This window comes from Lepisma saccharinum, chromosome 4, assembly GCF_977018435.1.
Source record: "Lepisma saccharinum chromosome 4, izLepSacc3.1, whole genome shotgun sequence".
Classification (NCBI taxonomy): domain Eukaryota; kingdom Metazoa; phylum Arthropoda; class Insecta; order Zygentoma; family Lepismatidae; genus Lepisma; species Lepisma saccharinum.
The window spans coordinates 112,310,234-112,333,455 of record NC_139232.1 but is presented as its reverse complement, the minus strand read 5'-3'; the positions used below and the strand labels follow the sequence as shown (position 1 = coordinate 112,333,455).

At 38.4% G+C, this 23,222-nt stretch overlaps 1 protein-coding gene across 8 annotated transcripts in view; it reads right to left on the bottom strand.

Moving 5' to 3' along the window:
• The window catches only part of LOC145986771 (CB1 cannabinoid receptor-interacting protein 1-like), a 159,872-nt gene that overhangs the window by 5,122 nt on the left and 131,528 nt on the right, over positions 1–23,222 (bottom strand). For 5 of the 8 annotated variants that reach the window (XM_083121159.1, XM_083121164.1, XM_083121160.1 and 2 more), the window contains one exon: positions 8,587–8,747. In XM_083121159.1, coding sequence (XP_082977285.1) covers positions 8,587–8,747 — 161 coding nt within the window. Of the gene's footprint in view, positions 1–5,789; positions 8,748–23,222 lie in introns of those variants that run through there. The other 3 variants (XM_083121162.1, XM_083121167.1, XM_083121163.1) reach the window with 3 other exon arrangements.

Below are 23,222 nucleotides of genomic sequence, written 5' to 3'. Positions count from 1 at the left end.
CAGCTAGTGTATGTAAATAATGATATGTACTTTTCAGGAATATGCTTTCTTTTTCTTCTTCAAGAATTCACATAGCATGAATATGGTTCCACAATGTTCTTGCTTAACAAACCAAATTCACTTTTTTCCAATTTCTTTAGTACAGGGATGGGCCATATTTCTGCTGTTACGATGGTGGGAAAGTGCTGGATGTGAGACATATTTGATATTAGTATAGACTTTTCTCAATTTCCAAATACAATGAAACCTTGTCTTTATGTTCTCAGATTTTACACTTTCCCACATTTTAAGTTTTCATCGTGATCCCATGAAAAACGTAACATGTAGGTTCCACCGTAGTTTGCATCTTTTGAATTATAGTGAATGTGTAATAGTTGTGGTTCAGCTTGCATTTAATGTCTCAAACTTCTTGGTGCTGTGTTGCATTGAGCACATGCATCCCCATACCACTTCTGTGAAACATCAGGAAAGCAATGGAGCTGAACATTGTACTATGGGCAAAAAAAAAATTGCTGCTTGTGTAGTTTATATTGCAATTCGATATAAACCAGGCTCATTTTAGTGAATTCTCTTTAAGAAAAAGTTGAAATCTGCTGAATATATTTCACACATCTGGTAAGATGATGGGTGTGTAGGTAAGAATGCAGGATATGTGGAGAAGGAAATTAAATGCTTCAAATTGTGAGAAGGTAATAAATGTTTTCCTTCCTTTATACTCTTACTTCAAAGCATATGATTATTTGCAGTGCTGAAAATTACAACCTATTTATTGACAAGAAGAAAGAAAATCTCTGTGCAGTCCCTAAATATAAGGATGTCTAAGTAATAATTTCCATCACCTGTAGAATAACGATACTCAATGTGGAGCTGCTACAGGTAAACAGTATTTCAGAAACTATTGAAATCTGCAAGCAACCAGTTTTTCCAGGATAACTGACTGGCTTAATGCATGTGTGTTTTGATGTGTTTCCATGTTACATAGAAATGATAACATGAAATATTGTTATGCTGTGCATTATAATTGTTTCACTCTGCATTTTTCTCTCTGCCTTGATTATTTTTGTTCGTGAGAAAAGCAGATTTACACGGATTGGTCACTAATATGTGTTCTTCATAAGGTGACATTTTTCCCTTTCATTATTATCGTTAACATATCGTGATGTGCGTATTACTCACAACTAATTAAGAGAAATGTTAAAAAGATCAAAGATCAGTTACTTATGGAAAGTCGATCAAAACAACTTAATACATTAATTAACATGCAGCCTTAAAGAAAAATATTAATATTTAAATTATGGCATAATCATAAACAGTAATGGTTTGATTATATCGAAGCTTTTTGATAAATATAAAATTAGTTGTCTCAACCACTGCATCTAATGTACTCATAGCAGGCCAGTATAAGTAACACCAGGGCCCAATACTGGGCCACAGCCTGGCAGTTGGGGAAACTGGCCACAAAATCAGAAAAACAAATCGATTGGCTACAAATGACCACTTTTTAAAAAACCGATAGGCTAATCAGGGACTGGACTGGACTTGCTGTTTTAAAATTGAATCTGAACCTCAATGTAGTATGTCTCTACTGGGGATCAAACCTGGCACCCTTGCATTACAAGACAATGGTATTACCACTATGCCATTGGGTGGGCAAACACAAATTAGTAACTACAAGCAAGGAACAATATCTATCTATTCATTGCTACATGTAAAATAATTTTGCTTGTTGCATTATGAACGTGTAAACTCCAAACTGAAACTGCAAGTAAAATGGGTTAGCTGTACTTGGCAAAGAAGCCAAAATTTCCATTATTTTTCGCAAAAAGTTGGCTTTCAAGGAAAAAAACACCCATTCAAAAAAGTTGCCTTTTTTTGCAACTTTATTTGCAATAATACAGAGGTCTATTTTCAAGAATTAATTTCTTAGTCCTCATCTCATTCTGCATTTCAATTCACCCTACAAAACCCTGCCCACATACTGCAGCACACACATCAGCTGATGAATTTGTGCACATTTTGCCTACAAATCTCTCGGGTTGTTGCTTCTACACAGTGCAATTCTCAATTTTCATAGTTACCTTCAGCTTGGTAGGCATTCCAACATTCACTACTAAATCAACTACATTACATTGCAGACTAATCACAATATTCATACATTACATTGCAGACTAGTCACAATTCAAGTCTTGCCCTTCCTGCTTTTCAGTTGTCTTAAAGGCTGCACTACTACTAAAAATTTTGAAGATCCTTACACTAGCTTTTTCTTCAACTTGTGTCACTTCCAGAGACTGTGTAACAAATCATAATAAACAATAATAATGAAGAGAAACCTTAAAAAGATAAAAGATCAGTTACTTACGTACATGAGTATGAAATGTCGATCAAAACAATGTTTCAGAGGTCATGACTGCCTCCTTCTTCAGAATTGTCTTCAGACATTTCGTACTCTCACACGTAAGTAACTGATCTTTTATCTTTTTAAGGTTTCTCTTCATTATTATTGTTTATTATGATTTGTTACACAGTCTCTGGAAGTGACACAAGTTGAAGAAAAAGCTAGTGTAAGGATCTTCAAAATTTTTAGTAGTAGTGCAGCCTTTAAGACAACTGAAAAGCAGGAAGGGCAAGACTTGAATTGTGACTAGTCTGCAATGTAATGTATGAATATTGTGATTAGTCTGCAATGTAATGTAGTTGATTTAGTAGTGAATGTTGGAATGCCTACCAAGCTGAAGGTAACTATGAAAATTGAGAATTGTGGCTCACGAGTCTGAATTACGTAAAATGGGGGTAGAGAAAATTAGGTCAGTAGTTACACATACTTATTAGAAAATTAGGTTTCTAATAGCAATCTCATTTTCTATTAGCCCTTTGCCTTATTCAGACTTGCGAGATGCCGCTGTTAGGACATGACAATATTTACTGTACTTTCCCTTTGTTTGAGAACTTGCAGACTAGTAAATACATTAATAGTAGTGGCTTTCACAGATGGTGCCATTTAGTGGTAAAGTGCTCAACTGGCTAGGCAGCTCCATCTGGTGGTGGTAGGAGGCTCATGGCTACAGGAGGCAAAAAAAAATACAACGGCACCATCTGTCGATAAGAGGTTGAACTAAAATTTATTTTCCTTAAAAAAATATCTACATGGGTGCCATATGGCGGTAGGTGGCTGAACTAAAATATTCCCCCCATAAGAATTAAAACCAGCACCATCTGGTGGTAGGATGGTGAACTAAAATAATTTTTCCATAAAAATCGACGAGCGCCATCTGGTGGCAGGAGGCTGAACTAAAATATTTTCTAAATCTACACTAGCACCATCTGGCTGTAGGATTCTGAACTAAAATAATTTTCCCTAAAAATCTGAGCGCCATCTGGCGGTAGTTGGCTGAACTGAAATAATTATCACTAAAAACCTATGAGCACCATCTGGCGGTAGAAGGCTGATCTAAAATAATTTGCGAAAAAATCTACATCAGAGCCATCTGGCGGTAGGAGGCTGAACTAAAATAATTTTCCTAAGAATCAACATCAGCACCATTTGGAGGTAGGAGGCTGAACTAAAATATTTTTCCTAAGAATCGACATCAGTGCCAGCTGGTGGTAGGATGTTGAACTAAAATATTTTTTCCTAAAAATCTGAGCGCCATCTGGCGGTAGGAGGCTGAACTAAAATAATTTTCCCTAAAAATCAGAGCCATCTGACGGTAGAAGGCTGAACTAAAATAATTTGGATTAAAATCTACATCAGCACCACCTAGCAGTAGGAGGCTGAACTAAACTAATTTTTGTAAGAATCAACACCACCGCCATCTGGCGGTAGGAGGCTGAACTAAACTAATTTTTGTAAGAATCAACAGCACCACCATCTGGCGATAGGAGGCTGAACTAAGTTCTCTAAGAATTGACAAGAATCATCGGTTGGCAGGAGAGTGAACTAAAATATTTCTTAAGAATCGACACCAGCGCCATCTGGCAGCAGGAGGCTGAACTAAAAAAAAAAAAATATATCAACTAAAAATTTAAAAAATCGACAGCACCACCATCTAGTGATAGGCTACCAAACTATTATTATTATTAAGGGCAATGCCAACTAGTAGCTGAACTCTAACCTAATCCAAATTACATTAGTTTTATTTTGCAGAAAGATATCACCTAAGCATCCTTCTTAAGGATTATTTCACATTTCAACTTATTGTCGAAACTAAGTGTGCTGGTCAAAAGTTGATCTTTCAACCCTAAAGTGGATTACTGACCTGAGGACCATGACACACTCAAAGCATCATTACATTGGAGAAACAGGAGATTGATTCTGTGCCACCCCAATGGCATGATGGCAAAGCTGACATATTGTAATGAAGGGGTGCAGCCCCTGTGGGGGCTCAAGCACAACTAATAATTATTTGCCTGTCATTATATTTAGAAAATAATGTCCTCTCTTAAAAAAACAAAAATGTTTCATCATTACAAACTTAAAGAATTCTCATAACTTAATTAATGATCTCCAATATGATATGTCCAAAATTATTTACACTAGACATCATTATTAGGGGAGAAAAGGAATTATTACCAGGATGATGATCGACTGGCACTAAAAGGTCAAGGTAGGCGCTAACATTGATAAACTGGTGGATTTTTCATTTTCCCAGATAAGGCATCCAAAAAAAAAAAGCAGTTATCTTCGATATAGGCCGAAAAGACCATTATAAAATTAATTTATGCCTCTCGGAAGGTTCCTGAAACTATATTTAAATGTAAAAGCCTGCATTTTCAGGTCAAAGAACAAAAGAGGCATTTTAGGGTAAAACAAAATCTCAGTTCAACAAACCCAAAGTTTTTCAAAAGTTGGCACTACTGCCCAGCTTTGATCCCTAGTGGAGACACATTGCAAAGTTCTAAACTAGGTTATAAATCTGTCAAAATCATATTCTTGCAGTATCTTTTTACACAGTTGTTCTGTGTATATTTGAAAGGCAGGCAAGCACTTCCACCCATCCGTTCCTCGACTCCCCCTCCACTATTTCTACACACTTTTCATCATATTTTGATATTTAGTCTCATTTCCATCGCTGTCTTCAGCAGTATTATAAAAATTAATTCTTTTTTAATGTCCATAATATTTTAATCTACACTTTTTCTTATTCCTTGTTACTTGTAGGTTTTCAGCTAGTGTCATCCTTCTCAAGTCATTTCCCCAACTTTATCTTTTCTCATTTCATTTTGGCTGCTGGCATGGAGTCGCCTTTGATCTTCTGCAACATCGTTGATTAATGAAGGTCAATGTAATATTATGGAATTATTGAAACATGCAAAATACTCGTAATTCCTACAATGTATACACATTATTGCTTCATGACTAGATTGACCCCACGTTTTGAAGTGCATATCTAGGACAAAGTTTAGTCTACTTTGAGCTCAAATGTCTATACAATTGGGACTGGACCTACAGTTCAAAGTGGAATCATGACCACAGCACATCAGCCCCACATTGACTCTAACCTGGGGTCCCTTTGATTACAAGGTGACAGCATTAACCACTAAGCTGTCAGAGGCCCCTGATAAAATAATGAAGTGTAAATCCTTATCACTGATTATTTTATTATAACTGCTCAAGTAAATGGTTGTTTTAAAATTAGTAAAAACAAGTTTTAAAACCAAGCAATTAAGAGGAATTTTTATGCACAAATATTTCTACTTTAGTTACGTAAAGATGTGATATCAATATAACACATCTTTACGTAACTAAAGTAGAAATATTTGTGCATAAAAATTCCTCTTAATTGCTTGGTTTTAAAACTTGTTTTTACTAATTTTAAAACAACCATTTACTGGAGCAGTTATAATAAAATAATCAGTGATAAGGATTTACACTTCATTATTTTTTAAAAGTCAAACAAATTAACCTTGCATTCAAAAACTATATTGCATGTTTTAAACTACTCTAGAAACAACAGTAAAATGTCTTTCAATTTGGTGTATAAATTGTGGGAATTTCAAGGAGCATTTCAATAATTACAAACAATATAAATTTCTCGTGATGCACATTCTTATTGAAAATGAGTTGTCTTGTTTGCCTGTACAGATATTTACTGATTTGGATTTTGCTTATTTTCACTGTTTTGCTATTATCACTGCTGAAACTATCCACTAACTAAAACTTCTTCCCTTCTAGTTCTACATATCCTTTCATTTAATCATTTTCTCTTCATTACACGTGAATAACTTTCGACTCGTTCCGATTCTGCAGCAAATAATTAATTTTATCTTCGAATATGGGCAATCGAAACAACTACCACTTGAGCAGTTCGGTAGTTAAATTTCATAACCCACATGAAAAAGCAGGAAACCGAGAAAAATGCAAGTGAAAGTTCAGCCATTGTGTTGTGGCTTATGTATTACCCAGATGTTTTTTGTGTTTTGTGGCAATTACTGCTACTGAATAGACTGTGTTCACTAATGTGTAGGCAACAGCAGACTGTGTAGCAACTATACCTAATGTTATCTGAAATTTGAATGGAGTGCAGGTTATCAAGTTTTACTCCCGAGCCGCTCATTTGATGTTGCAATAACAAAAGTCTAAAGCCAACTTTATGCTCAGATAGGTTAACCAGGAGTGCCTCAACAGTTTTTAGCAGGATTCAAACCACTTTCCAATGTGCCTTCACTTGGGACTGCCCCGGGGACCCCTTGATTATCATCAGATGACAGATACTGCAATGACTTGGCTACTGTACCTACCTGTGGCTTGAGAACAATGTCTTATTCTGTGCTATCACATCTAAATGTGAAGTAACAACAGAGTAAATGCATTAATGTTGCACATGCCATTTCTCAACAAAGAACAAAAGAGACAAATTCCACCCAAAAAGTTGGAACACATGAAACACACTCACAATAGACATTACACACGATTTAGGAATAATCAATAGTAATACTGGAATTGTCTTGTCTTCTACTAGGTAGAGCTGAGGAAAGGTGTATGGATTTTTTGGAGTGTGAAAACATATCTACAAAGCAGAAAGAAGCGATGAAGTAATAAGTTAAACTGTTCGTGCTCTACATTAAAATAAAAAACATAAACAGACACCATGACGGAACACTCTCAGTTCACCGCATCCGACTCACATGAAATGAACATGAACCATTTAATATGGACCATACATAGTTTTGTAAACCGTTAGAACAGAAACATTGTCAGAAAAATATCCCCTGAAAACTGAGAGAACATTTAGAAATCAGCAAGACATTTTTTTAGTATCAAATATGTCAATTAGCTATTTAATACCCCCCTTTTTTTCAAACTGTAGTGAATTACGTATTTATAGCTGTCTTGGAGTTTTCTGATCCTTGGACATTGCTGAGGCTTATTACAATCAATGTTTTACATCTTCACAATAAATGGATACTGAATTTACATCCTTATTTGTTGCTATGTAATACACATACATATAATAGAAAAATGCTGCTTCATCACTTGCACACAGCACAAGACACGGAATACAACAAATAACATGTTAAAATACCAGATCACGTTTTTGAAAAATACATGTGGTATGAATAACAAAAACCTTTTTTTTCGTGATTCTGAACAAGTTGGACCCGAATTTTGATGTTTAAAACAATTGACAATATCAAATGCAAGAATTTTGAAAGCCTATGAATGTTGGGAATAAGACACTTGTGTAATAATTTTAGAACTGAGTATCAAAAGATATGCTAGAGCCTAGATATGCTAATTTTGGACATTGCAAAAATACAAAGCATTTGTTGTACAGTGGCATCCATGAGTATTGCTGTGCAAATTGTCCATCACTATGTTCGTGCACCTTATTTGACCCAATAAGAGCTTCAAGAATTAAAAGAAAACTCAAAACAAGCTGTTGACAACTTCTGCATCAGCATACATAAAAATCCATCGCTTAAAAACACATAGGATGTCAGAGAAAAATTAATGAAAATAGTCATGGACAATTTGCACGGTAATACTAATGGATCCCACTGTACTATAAATACAGTTTTTTTTAGATTACATAAGATATAGTTATTTTCATGTACACAAGGAATTTAGGCCAACAGGGTAAAACTAGATTGCTGATATTACATTCCTCACATTCATTATCTTCAAAAGTTTTAGGAATGATATCATTGGATACTGCTGTTGATATGATTGAATTATATGTTGTAAATACAAACTAGATTTTTTAATGACTATGTGACTACAACATTCATAGACTTTCCATGAATCTGTATGCACCAATCTCACAGCTTCATATGATTTACAATTAAACACGATGCATGATCAACGATTAACAAATACACTATATAGATATTTCAACAACGTTATATACATGTATATATTAGAATTTAACAAAGATATTAAAAGGCTTCCCAGATTGGTAAAGTGCACATTCAGTGACAATGGTAAAAATCTGAGTGAAAATTAAAATGCCCACTCTAGGCACATTTTTTTCCTTGTAGGAAACTATGTCAAAAGTGAGTTTACTAAAATATATATTTCATATATCTCTGGACGCTGTGAATGTTTCATGTAGTGCCGGTGCGGTTGAGCGTTCCGTGCCAGGTTACCGATAAGTCTCCTTGTTCACCATAACAGACATGGAGCTCTCGTTGGCGCTGCAGTCGAGCTCGATGCAGTGCAGCCGACTGCCCCACTCGCAGTGCTGCACATCCTCCTGCTTGTAGTACTTTATCTGCAGACATGTCGACAACTCCCCCGTCTCTTTCACCTGAGAAGAACAAAGAAACTTATTACAGGATAAATCAAAACTGAAAATTTATTTGCTAGTGATTATTATTATCTATTGAAAATACATTGATTAAAATATATCATACCATTCCATGTGTTTATTTTTAAAAATAAATTTCCATTTTTTTCAAATGCTACAACACATATGGGGAGGAGGGGTAAATCTGCCTCTGAAATGCCATGTATTATTTGTGTATATGCTCAAGCAGATATCTCAACCTTATTCTTAGTTAATTATTTTCATTGTCCTGATTATTATTACCAAATACTGAATAATTCAGTCACTCTTCGTAAGTGTTTTCAGGGCCTCAACCCTGAAACATTGTTTAGAAAAGTGCTACAAAGTTGGAAAAATGAATGTATAAATCCAGGCCTGGTTTTCATTGTATTTGGTGACATGCATTCAGTGATGAGCTTCTACGCATAAACAACGATATCCTACATTCTACAAGTATACTATTTTATACATGTAGATTACGTAATCTATGTAAACAACATGGCGAAAGGTGATAACTTAGTAAAGGACGCCGTGGAATTAAAAGAAAATTATACTGCGTATTAGTTGCTGATGTGTGAGAACTTTTCATACTCTTCCTTCAAAATTCAAACAATTTCTCACCTAGGGAAAAACCTAACGTAGGAAATATTCTAGTGTATTATGGGAAAAAGACTAATTTTGCCTCACGACTGCCACCTGTGTTTTTTTTTTTTTTTTTTTTTTGCATACTACTTATCTTCTTCCATAGTTGATGATAGAAGAGAAGAGAAATTTTGTTGTAAATAGGATTCTTGTCAGTTCGTTAGGAACCAATATAATTTAAAATGCCACTTTCCTGTCATAAAAGCCTTGAAAATGAATTTAAATGCATTTAGATTGTCTACGTAGTCTATGTAAACTACAACCGAATGTAATCTACGTATAGATTACATGTAGACAACGCATGTAGACGTAAACTTGCAGTATATGGCACATCACTGCATGCATTCCACGGAAGCTTGAATTGACTTCACGGAAATAGTGGAGAACACTACTGAGTGTTTGTGGCCTGTGTTCAAAATTTCATGCAGGTGTGTGAACGTGCCGACCGTTTACGTCCTTTTTATTTGGAGTCGTGTATGTAGTGTGTGGTGATTTCGTGATGGATCCGAGAAGGGAACAAGAAATGTGCATCAAATGTGCAAATCTCGGAAAAAGTGAGACTGAGGACATGAAGTACAATTCGGATCAAAGGATTCTGTGAGAATGTATCCTGTAATTTGTTAACACAACCGAAAAAGTAACACGTTACTTCCCAACTCTGCACGAAATAGTAGACACAAGCAACTGTTTGCTCCTACAGTGATATATAGTCTACAAGCTTATTGGTAGGCATGCTGTGAAACTTTCTGTACACAATAGACAAGATTGATTGATTGATTTGCTTTATTTTACTTCGCTCTTGGCTAATTTGCGGAGATAAGATGGGGATGAGTGATGATATGATGAAATTGATGAATGGACACTCACAAACATCCATGCCCAGGCCGAGATTCGAACCCGGAACCCCTGTCGTCGTAGTGCGATGTGCTAACCACTCCGCCACGGGGGCCGGCTACAGCCAAGATAAAAATATATATTATACAGAAATGATCAAACATGTCTTCAGGTACGTGGTGCTTCACGTCACTACATGGTAATTATGCGGATCACTGGAAGGATGCAAATACATATTTCTCTTACTTTTCAAGTGGCCAGAAAATGTAACCTGGAAGTAGTTTTTACTGACACTCTGCCACATTCACAATTAATTGCCTCTTTAAGTCTATGTCGTGGAGAGTAGTTGCTCCAACACATGCTAACTTGGTTCCTGCATTTGCTTTCAGGCTTGTTCATCAGATGTCGCTTGTGTTGTAGTGGTTTGCTGTAGTTCCGTGCAAGTACATTTTTGTCATGAATATAAAGTATTTTTGTCCCACGAACTTCGATGAACAAATAACCTCCGCACAGTGGAAATTTCTGTTATTAAAAGGAGCAGAATGTACCGTGCGTTCATTTCGATCCTCAGCCGAGAGATCGGGAGAAGCGTGGCGGGCGGTGCTGACAGAGATGCCAACATTTGAGGCCTGTAATGCCCGCTTATTTTTATGGACATATGCAGACATATGGACATATGCCAGACATCTATATAAATATTGCAAAAAACGAGCACTAACCTGTGTTATAACACGCAAAAGTTATTCTGTACTTCATCCAAGTTCTGCTCTCATATACACAAATAAATACGCTTTAGAAACGATGTTAAGAGCCACAGATAATAAAACATTTTAATCATAGTTTTGACCAGTAACGTCCTGCTTTAGTTTATATCCTTGAAAGAGTTTTGTGTCGATGGGGATCGTTTGGAGGTTTCGAATGTGCAACACTGTATCAAGATTACGCTGCAGACGAAACTGTTAAGTCAATGGTTTTCGTGAGCTTCCTTGTAATCCGAAATCTCCGAGCTCGAGTTTTTTGTTCCTTCGCGACTAGATGAAGACAGAGCTGTGAATATAGTGGCGAGCAGATGTAAACCAAGAGCGTGTTAATTTCGTACTGTGCGCAAGAGTGTTATTCTTGGTTACTTGCCGTTACTTGTTTGTGTTACTGCAGTGTGTATGTGTGTTGTGTCAGTGAGACGATTGGTATGCCAGCCGCAAGGTTCACGTTATAACAAAGAGTTCTTATTTATGACACTTACGTGAAAACAGACTCGTGTCGAGACGTGTGTAGGCAATCTGTACAGAAATTCCCAGACGTTTCACCTCCACATACAGATACGGTTAGACATCTTGTCCTTAAATTACGAGAAACTGGATCGTTAAATTTTAAAACACCTAAGCAAAAACGACGGATTCTAACCGAAGCAAAACTCGATGAAATTGGTGCAGCGTTAGAACGTTCTCCAAACAAACCTCTACGCCGTGTTTCACAGGAGGTGGGCGTGTCAAAATCATCAGCACATACAGCCACTAAGCTACTAAAATTAAAACCGTACTCTTATAACACAGGTTAGTGCTCGTTTTGCAATAGTTATATAAATGTCTGCATATGTCCATAAAAATAAGCGGGCATTACAGGGCGCAAATGTCGGCATCTCCGTCAGCGCCGCCCGCCACGCTTCTCCCGATCTCTCGGCTGAGGATCGAAATGAACGCACGGTATTTAAAAACTTGTGCCTTTTTACACTTACACCTTCGAGGGGGGAAAAGACGATGTTTCAGTTTTTCTTTTGAGAAAGGAAACTAAATTGAAGAATTAAGCAACACTGAGCGTCTAATGAGCTGGAAAATTTCTGGCAAGGAGTCAACTCGCTTGTTCGCAGGACGGCCGCTCCACTCGCCCCCTCCTCCTGAGCGGAAATATAAGCCGGCCGAGATTCTAACGAGTTAATTTCCCAATTGGATCCCGGACCTCCTTCCTAGACTGGGATTAAGCCCCAAGCACTTATAATCCGGTCGAAGACCTCCGACGACCCGCTGCAGGCTCTGATGATTCTGCATTCTGATGTATTGCTACGCCATTACTGCAGTCCCTCCAAGACAGTCAAGGAAAGAAAAGAAAAGTAATGTTCTGTGCATGCACATGATAACTGACAATTCACCGGTGTACATCGTCAAATAATAATAGCAACACTCATTACATTGCAGAAAATATTTTATGGTTGTTTGAAATTATTTTATTTTCCTTTGCTTTTCTGCCACTTTTGGCTAATCGCAACGAAGAGGATGAATGGTGATATGATGAGATGGATGAAGAAGGAACAATCCAAACATAGATATACCCTGTCCCAGCTAACTGTAGAGCAGGGCCGCGCATATCGACGGAGGAGGAGGAGAAAAATCGAGTGGTGATAGCGCAGCGTTGCCAACCGTACGGTCCGACCTTCGTCCGTACGCTAAACGCACGGCTTGTCAAAATTTGCTCTTGCAGTTTTATCCCTAATATTTCTCTATGACATTCTTAAACTAATCCTACGAACCTGGAGACAAAAAATACGGTCCGTTTGGTATTATCCTCTTCAAAAGTTTGCAACGCTGCATATCAAAGGAGCTAATCGGGAAAACTCCCGTCGCCCATTACACAATCCCGTTTCTCTCACTGTTCTTTGGTGGAGCCGTCTCGCGTCACTACTTGCGCAGAGACTTGTTCCCGTTCGCCTGGTCTACAGTTAGCTGGTATGGATAATAGAGACGACACAATACTGGCTGAGAGTTCAGACGCCAGAGCCTCGCTAGTCTGCAAAATGCAGTCCAGGGTAAATACGTGGAAGGGAGGTTGATTTCTGGGTGACATTTTAGAGATGAGCACCCTATCACAATAATGCAACTCTTCATGCCTGTACTAAACTGGATCTGTCAAGGATGTTCAGGGCACTGAAAAGCACCAAAGGTACATGTAGAGTCGGAAGAAACTTACAGATGTTAGGGGCTTATTGAAAAACACGCTGAAATTCCTACATCTTCACCCTGTCCTGGAAAACGACCATACACCGTGCATTGCCTCTTTAATGATTCCACGAGGATGATTTCACACCGAAGCGGCAAGGGGCACGTGTCGCTTGAGGATTTCACCATTCGAACGCAGACTTGTGCGACATGTCATGCCTCTACGGTACGAAACTTTGCTGTTGATTGGCCCGTTCTCAAGGTCTGAAATCTCCCTAACAGACAAGTTAAAAATTTCGTGGACGCAAATTTTCCATCGCCTAAGCAGAGGCGTTCTCGGTAACACTTTAAGTATGCAACCATCTTGTGTAAACGCATTTGGTGTAAAATGAAAAGGTGATGGTGCATCTTCTGTATTAGGACGGACGCCAGATTAGCGCAAAAGCACAGCGTTAACTTCTGAGAACACGTGAAACAATAATATTCGCTTCCCTTAGAATTCGAGCCTTCATCGCTGAAACCACAATCCGAGAAATCAATGTTTCATCGCAAAATTAGACCGTTTATTTTTCGCAACAGATGAAAAAAACGAAAAACAAATTGCAATAATTGTTGCACATGGTCACTATTTAATGGATTTACGAAAAAAAAAAATCCCGTTCCGCTCCAAATGCCCCAGGCACGGAGCAAATGCGTTCATAAAATTTGTATTTCTCCGTTAATGAAATGAGACCTCGGTTATTGGTCGATAAACGCAGCTATATTGCCCCCACCGATTCGCACTGACCCATGGAAACCAGCAGATTTTTCTCTCCCTGCGACGGAATTTGATTGGTCGTTTCCGAAATCCTGTAATAATCCTCCGGGATTATCCAATCACATAGCAGTGGGAAGCTTTACGTTTTTTTTTCACCTACTACAGAATTGCAAGCATCCATTCTGGTGTTAATGACTCTATTGTTGCTCATTAATATTCCAGTTTTTTTTTTAAAAAAAATCTAAAAACCCCCACTGCCTGCATCGGGAGTAGAAATTACCGAAATAACGTTTTAAAAAAAGCAATATTACCCAGTACGTCCATTACCCGTGATTGAATTTTCACAATCGTTTTAATTACGTGGTTTTACACCAACATAATGAGTGCATCAATTAACCCGAGCAGAAACAATGCGTTACTGCACTGATCCCCTCACCGCCTTTCCAGACTGGCCTTTGTAGCTCTCTGTCTAGTGATGTGTCCATAATTTTTTAAAGAAAATGCACGAATATGTGATCAAACATGGCTAAACAAGAGGTCTCATTTTTTAAACATAATTGTTGAACACGCGACTGGGGTGTAAGTGATGACCGTTTTCGAAGACACCCCAATGTCAACCGTACTTCCACGTAGTACATCCTAGACTGGATTCGAACCCGGAACTCCTGGCGTCGTAGCGCGCTGTGCTAACAACTCCGCCACGGAGGCCGGCTCTGGCCCGTTAAGAGAAAAGGCCTTCCCTTAGTTGTACAGTAGTAACGGTGTCGACTTGTACTCCAATACTCCCGAATTCAATTCCCAAGCCTCGTCTTATCTCATCTCGAAAACTGTCGTCTCCTTGTAATCAAGTGATCCCGAGTTCGATACCCCGTGGAGGCCAGAGTTGTTAAAAGTCCCGGAATTTTAAATAAATTCTATTCCGGTCCAGGAACCTTTTTTTCCGAATCAGTCTAAATGGGGTCCAAGTTCCGTATTGAAATGAAACATACGCAACTTGGATCGAATACGGACCTGACGATAAACAATTATCCACTTGTGAGCATGAAAGACTAATCCAGGTGCCGGCTGTCTCGAGAATTTAAGGTACAAGGTAGAAATGGGCGAAACGCAAACGCTGCAGTCACGTTACCACTCTCCATGTAGCCCCATTCTCTCGCGCGGGTTCCTTCCCTTGGTTGTAGCAGCATTGCCCGTCCCTGTTGTGATATCTCCTGGGAACACAGCAGCCTCACGTTACCTCATCGACGGCTCCTATTGGCTGCGGTTCCTGGATCGGATGCCAGAGCAACACGTGACAGGTTTGTTTGATCTCAATGTGACGCCACACTAATAATATAGTCCATTGCGTTATGCACAGTAACTCTTCGACAAGTGAGTTTTTGAACCTGGCCCAAGAGAGAACAACAGCGTTTTGATTTATTCCCTGCGCAACGTTTTTTACAACCGCAGTGTGACATTCCAATGTGAAACGTACTCGTGGACATTTTTAGAAGGAAACTTTTAATCGGTCAAGCCTGGCCTGTAATTGTAAATAAATTCAATCCCGGACTGCGAGAGAAAATCAGCAAACGTAAATGAGTTCTAGACAGTGTATATAACCTTTTCATATTTAAAGCATTTCAATTCGGTCCAGGAACCTTTTTTCAGGAACAATTAAAATACGGTCGAGGAACCTTTTTTCAATGTAACAATACGCAACTTGGACGGAATTTAAATTGTGCGAGAAAATAGATTCCGGTCCTACAGCGGGTCCCAATAGAACCCATTAGAATTTATGGGTTGCTGGACCTTAAACAACCCTGGTAGAGGCACATAATGATTCGAGTTCCACTTTAAACTGTAGGTCCAGTCCCGATTAACCTTACTGTGCATAAAGTGGACTTGAAAATGAACTCAAACAAATCATCCCTAATTGTCTTCGTAGAGAGTAAAGTCATATTTTTAAAACTACAAGCGTGCATGCCGGAAAGGAAGTTACAGCAGAGATGGAGAGAGAGAGAGAGAGAGAGAGAGAGAGAGAGAGAGAGAGAGAGAGAAGCACCAGAGCAGCAGAAACGTGATAGAAACCAGCTGCCAATATCCGAACTGGGAAGCCGTAATGCACCACGTGTCTCGTACCTTACGGCGCGAGCATTAGCAGATTGAGGTTTGATCAACAACCTCCTTCCCTCTCTCTACTGGAAACTTCATTGAAGAATCACCACGCCTGAATGGGAGCCAAAAGTTGGCCTTTTAATAATACTTCACTGTCAATAACATGCCCTCTTCATAACGCTCCGGTGCAGTGTTGCCAACCACCGCACAAGGTTTGTCTCGTAAGTAGGGCTGGGCTCTTCTGAGCGACGCCAGAGATTACTTTTGGGGGGGGGGGGGGCATGCTTCGGTAGTCATGGCTTCTGAGATCATATGTATAGAGAATGGGGTAGTTTATTATTCTATATATATATCTAGGTTAAAAAAGCAGTCATTCTTAAAATTTATACCTAACAAACCTCAAACATTCTTTAAGTTTTACTAAGTCTAATATCAACACTTTCAATCTATTTGTGTAATATGTGTATTTTATTTAAACTGATGGCGAAAATGTATTTTTGCTCCACCGCTGGGGTTGTAGGAAGGAATTTGGAAAGTACGTTACGCCACAAAATCGGTTAAGAAGTTGTAGGGAAATTATTTGTAATAACTAATGAAAAATTAAGTAGAAATGTATGTGAAATATTATACTGTAGAAAAACTAAGTGTTGATGATTTCGATGCTCAAGTTGATGCATCGGGTTTGTACAAAGATAGATGCAGTTTGCACATTTCTTTGTGCGAACTTTTGCCCCACAACACTGCTTCTTTGTTACCGGCAGATGGAAGATAATTTGAAACATCTAATCTAAGCACCGTAATACACATCACAAGTGAGTTTTAAAAATATAGTCATTGAAGTGCCTTTTTTTGGGTCATGAAACAGTTTGCAAAAAATGAAATATTTCGTTAGAATGATAGTGAATGAAACTTTCACGTTCTTCGTTCCGGATGCCTGCAGCTACGTTTGATTACATTCCACCATGACACCTTGCACGCCGACTCAGTTTTGCCAGCCTAACTTTCAAGGGAACACGGACACTTGCACTTCCAACTTTTACCTGCCACGCGCTCTTAACCCTATGTATATGTGCAGGAGGGGTTGGGCAACGAAACCAAGGGTCCAAGATTCAAATCCTTGGTAAGGCATGAACACATACTAATTTCCTAGTATATATACACAGGGTAATTCAAAATGAATGGCGCAACTTTACACAGTTATTATGACGTTAATATTTATACAGAAAATCAGACAAGGCACGAGTACAAAGAAAAACTCTGGAAGTTTTATTCCCACTTAGCGGGCTTATTCTGCTTAGCCGATGCTCCACCAGGATCGCCAGTGTCGCAAAATGGCTAATGACCAGTAGAAGGCGTATTGTGTGTTGGAGCTATCGAGAACTGATTCAATCAGAATGGCGCAAAGACATTTCCACGTGCGTTTCGGTAGTAATGCGAATGTTTCACCCTTCCGAAAGATTTGACAGAGTTACAACTGCGAATTGTTAGTTCCTTCGAAACCGTTGACAACGACTTGTCTCGTGAATAACAAGTACTTGATTATCATTAGGACCTTTCCCGTGTTACACGTGGTTCCCATGTTGAATCTTTATGATGTGAGTAAAACTTCCAGAGATCTTTATATTGATGCCTTGTCTCATTTTCTATCATAAATAGTAACGTCATAATAACTGTGTAAAGTTGCACCATTCATTTTGAATTACCCTGTATATTAGGAAATGATTAATCATTTTATTAAAATATTTATCGGTGAATGAAAATTTCTAACGCAGGCTATCCGAGTGGGCTAGAACCCACCGCGACACCCCTGAATCTAATGCACCTATCAACTATGACTTGATATATAAAAAAAAAAATGACGACAAAAGTATACTTCACAAGTACCGTCAACGCCCCAGTATAAATACATCTCTAGCAAGCTTAGCTATTACGTTTCTGAAGTAGGATTTCAAGATACAGAAGATCTTTAACCGGAATCCGATTTCATGCATATTTCGGCAAATGATGAAACTAGTGACGAATTGCGAGTCAGATTAATATAATGAAAGTTTCTTTACATGGTAGGGATAATATTTCAGTCCTAACATTTCTTTGTCCTAACACTCATCCACTCTAATGGCCACTATTATCCTACGGAGGGAGGAAATTTATGTACTCAGAGAAAGATTGCATTTATTCTTTCTTTTTTTTTTTCAGAAAAGTCAGGTAATATTGTTTATTTTAGGATGGGGTGTAAGTTGTAAGAATTTCGGTGTATATTTCAAAGTTCATAGCGGATACAATTTACTCCTGATTGTACAATACTAACCCTTTGTCCCACACATGTAATATAAATACTTTTTGCCTCTGTGGAGGTTGGGCAACGAAGACAAGGGTCCAAGATTCAAATCCTTGGTAAGGCATGGGCATTTCCTTCATCTATTTCAAATTCATAGTCGCGATCAACCTAGAGGCATGAAAAAGGGGAGAAACAAGCTAGAAAGTGTTGTTGACTTTAAAAAGATTCGCATATGTGAAGAAAGCGGCTTCTGAATGCCAGTCTCCATCCTATAATCACGTAATCCGTACAATGAGGTAAAAAGACATATCAACGCAACAATGCTGTTTCACGCCCATTGTTGCAAGCAACTAACTGGCTAGCAGATACGGACATAAAGCGCGCATCAGACTGGAAAGCAGATAGAACGTTTCGAAGCACCCTGCTTGCAGCAACCTGTTGGATGGAAACGAGGATCGCTTTCAAACCGACATCCCACTTCATAATTTGGTTTCCCTTGTTTATCGATTGTCTTCGAGCAGGAATCTCCTTCCTGTCTATCGGAACACTCGTCAGGCAGTCGATACGCCAATCACGTCGGAGTCTTCGGCAAACTAGCAAGAAAGCGAGCAGCGAATCGACGGAAGTCGTGTCTACCAACTTCCAACTCTTTGCAGATTCTTATAAATCGATTCACAGCAATGATTCTTTCATTGGTTAGCTCAATGCTGATAACGACAAACACGAGTTCCACCGGAAACGAAACGAAGTTATCTTCAAATAACCCTCCGCACCGCAATACAAACCTACACACAGAGACGCAATAAACAAAAATAGTCTAGGTCCATCCAAACAGACTACATGAGGAATTTTGAGAATTGTTTGCAGCAGATTAAGGATCATGAACACAGCGAGCACCGTCAAGTGCGAGAAATAGAAAAAAATGTTTAGTAAGAATGAGACACAGGGATAGGAAAACGAGGAAGAAAGGAAGCGACAAGGGTAGAAAAACAAACATGAAAGAGACGGAGGAAAAGAGGTTGGACGCAGTCCATTTTATGAGATAGGCTAATTGGGACTGAAAGTGGGATCTGAATCACTGTGCAAGGTGCCCCTACCCGAGACTACTTGATTACAGAAGAAAACTACGCCATCGGGAAGGCTCAAGGCACACAACAAAAACAGAGGAAGAAAGAGAGAAGGAAGGAAAGGTAAGAAACACAAATAAATAACGAAAGGAATACAGAAAAAGATAGGAAGGAAAGGTAAAGGAACGAGAGAGACAAGAAAAATAGATAGAAATAAACGATAATAAAACAAGAAGAAGCGGAGAGAGCGAAAAAGAGAAAATAATATATGAGAAACAGAGGAACAAGTGGAAGAGAAGAAGAAAGAAAGACAAAACGTAGGAAGAAAGATACCATGACCACAGAAACAAACAATACCTGAGGATTCTTTGTTCACCTTCGAGTCCACCCAAACTGACAATGTCGCACCACATGATGTGTATGTGCTGTTTCTGTTAAAGTGGACCTGATTACACTTCTTCCGTTCAGGCGATGCAGTTGGCGCCTCTGCCGGTTGTTTGAAGAAGATACCACGGTGATCAAGAACCGACACGCTTTTCCACGAATTCATTATCGGGTCTCCCGATTAATTTCAGCATGTCCTCAACTGCACATTATTAAACTGGGTTTACCGCTTGTTTGGCGGAACGAAATCAAATTATCTTGCCACGGAAGGTTATCGGGGTGTGCGTACAAGTCTAAATATGCGTGATAAATGCACACCACAGGGCACACACTAATGCAGACGTCGTAGTGGCGTTTGGAAGGATTTATTCGCTTTCCTCCTATGTTCTGGTGTACGCTGAAATTACGGTGGAAATCAACTTTGGGTCATCATGTTTAGAAAAACCACCACACTTGGCCGTAATCTACACTCGTCTGCGATTGGACCATTTGCATCCGCCAAAAAATCCAGGATAGCCTTTCTACCAGCAAAATGGTGGCAAATGAGAAATAGACACTACTGTTCAGAAAACATTACAGAGACGAGCACCTATAATCGCAAAAGTAACGTAAACTTTATGTGCTTGTACTGAAAGCTGAAGCTGCGAAGGATCTTTACAATATCGAAAAAAGTTACTTGTACTTGGCGCATTCCATTGCCACGGGTGCGACACACGGACTACATTTTTCACATTTAAGTAACTATTCCACTCATAGTTAAGCAACATTTTTCTTACAGTTTCTGTGCAATGAAATATGCAGCTTAACATTGTTGATTAAACATAACCACCCTTAAAATACTTTCCCAGATTTATAGCTGTAAGCGAACAATTTGGTGTCACGGGTAGGTCAGACAAAACACTGCCGCTTTACTTAATACGAAATTTATTTTAATTTCTATGAATTATCAAATGATGAAAAATAAATTATTTAAGGCAAAGAGAAAGTAATAGACCTTTTAATATTGTAGTGCAGTTGAGGGGGAAATATGTAACAGATAAAGGAGAAATTAATTGTTTTTTTTTTGGTGTAACGGTGAGACACAATAGAAAAGAAATGTAAATCAAAAAGTTAAAATAAACGAACAATATGTAATATGTACCTTAATTGTGTATATTACTTGAATTTTTATCCAACAGACAATTTTAGATTGTTCACTCACAAGATAGGATAAAGTTACAGCGTTGCATTTAATTTTAAAAATTTAGGTTCACGGCCACTTTTACATGGATGTCCTATTTGCACTTAGGTTATTTTACAGTGCTTTGCTACTGATTGGTTAAACAGGCCGATTAGATAAAATATATAATGTTAATAGAGAATCTAAGAGTAACTTAAAGGAAGGTTATGATGAGTGAATATTGTATTTGCAAACACAAAAAACGCTCATACTACAATTCCAACTCAGAACTAATCTTCGCCTCAACATAACATTGGTATCCTTCAGGACAATCATCTGCCAGCCAGTGGCAGAGGCGGGATTAGTCACATTTCGTATACATATTTGCCTATACTAAAATAAATCATTGCAAAAGAATGCCTCACAGTATATACATTTACATATGAACAAATATGTATGGTTCCTATTATGTAAATATGAAATAATTTATTAATATCTCATACTTCTCTGAATAGAATTATGTTAACAATTTCCCATTCACAAAATAGTATTTGCGGTTTCTCTTAATTCACCAGTTCCGCTTTGTGGTTTTGCACTGATTTCAAGCACTGTCAATTAACACGAAAATTGCAGTTTGTTCCCTTGAGTTACTCTCGCTTCTCGAGTGACAATATTACAAGTTCTTCCGCATCTATATTATCGGACTCAGAAAAAATCTTCGGAGCTCAATGCTTGAGACGAACAATAATACTTTGAAAATTTCCAGTTTACACACGCGCTTTTCGCGACATTTTTCTTGTTTATGTCTCCGTTATTCTTAAGGGGGAAAAGTACGTCAGATTCACGTTATTTCGCGGTTTCAGAACACAGAAAACCTGCCTCCTTAACTTTCTCAAATATATTGACACACTTTATTTCCCTTTGCAATACATTTCGTCGTTATTGTTAAAACGAAAAGTTTAATTCCTTGACAGATCCTCCTGTAGAAAATCCACCTTGGTAAGTTTTCTGCTCAGTAACAATGACATTGTGTTTGCCTGATCAATCACCTGCTCAGTAACAATGACATTGTGTTTGCCTGATCAATCACATTACACAGTACGGCAAGATGCAGCCGATAGAAAGAAAACGAAACCATGAACCAAACACAATTCCCTTCGAAAACGGATTCCTTATGCGAAGTCATCATTCGTACTTTGACAGCAAATTCCCCGCCTTTCCTCGAGGAAAAATCAATTCTTAGTCCTTTGGGGAGGGAAGTTCTTTCAAAAGTGCGAATTTGAATCCTAAAAGCTGACGTGTACATACTGCCAGTTGGACGATCGAACAAGGTAATGTCACTGCATGAACTGTTGTGCTCAATTGTCCGATGAAGAGTAAGCACCCACCTATTTCATTCTGTCATTTTGACGACAAAACAAGCATGGTGCATATTTCGAACTTAGGAATAAAGTTTTCAAGCATTTCAGGTCAAAGGAAAGCTTCTTGCATGTGTTACCACCTCAACGGGAATTTTTCAAATATATGTAGCTATATATTTCTGCATATCATTTAAGGATAGATTTTCAGAATCGAAGTTGGATAAATTTGTAACTTGAAGTTTAATTTCAACAACTTGCTTCAAGATATAACTACATGGAACTACAGGCGTCGACTTGATGGGTGGGGTGGGGGTGGGAGATTTTTGCCCCTCCAATATCCACTCTCAGGACAGAATGTCGCAACAAGATTTCATCCAGACTGTGGGCAGATTAGAATAGAATATAGCAGGACACAGACGACTTCATCTCAAGAAATGCGGCCAGTCTTTCAGAGAACTTGTTTCTTAAAGTAAAATTTATGGTTGTAGCTGTTTTTCAGGTGTATGGTTTTGTATTCATGTTAATCTTTCAACTATTTTTTGTTTGTTATTGACGAGATTGACGCGGGCGCGTGGCATACACACACAAATTAAAGTCTGGGTCACTGGTTAATACCAAAATCCCGAGGGCCATTTCATGAGAGTTACAGGAAGGTTCTCCACCACTAGTTTCTTTCAGCAGGTCCTTCCATTCGCTTTCGCTTTTACATGTTTCTTCCCTCCCAACCTGAACCATGGCAGTCCACCCCGTTTCTTTTTGCCTAGCAATATGTAAGTGCGATATTTGTTTTTTACTTCGTTTTTTTCTTTCCCTTACAACTCAACAACTTTTTAAGGTATATAATTATATTATTGTAAAGGAACACATGTACAGTCATGGACACTTCCGGATTGTAGCAGAACAATTGAATGTCAATGTGATCATTACAACCCAGAAATGTCCGTGACTGTA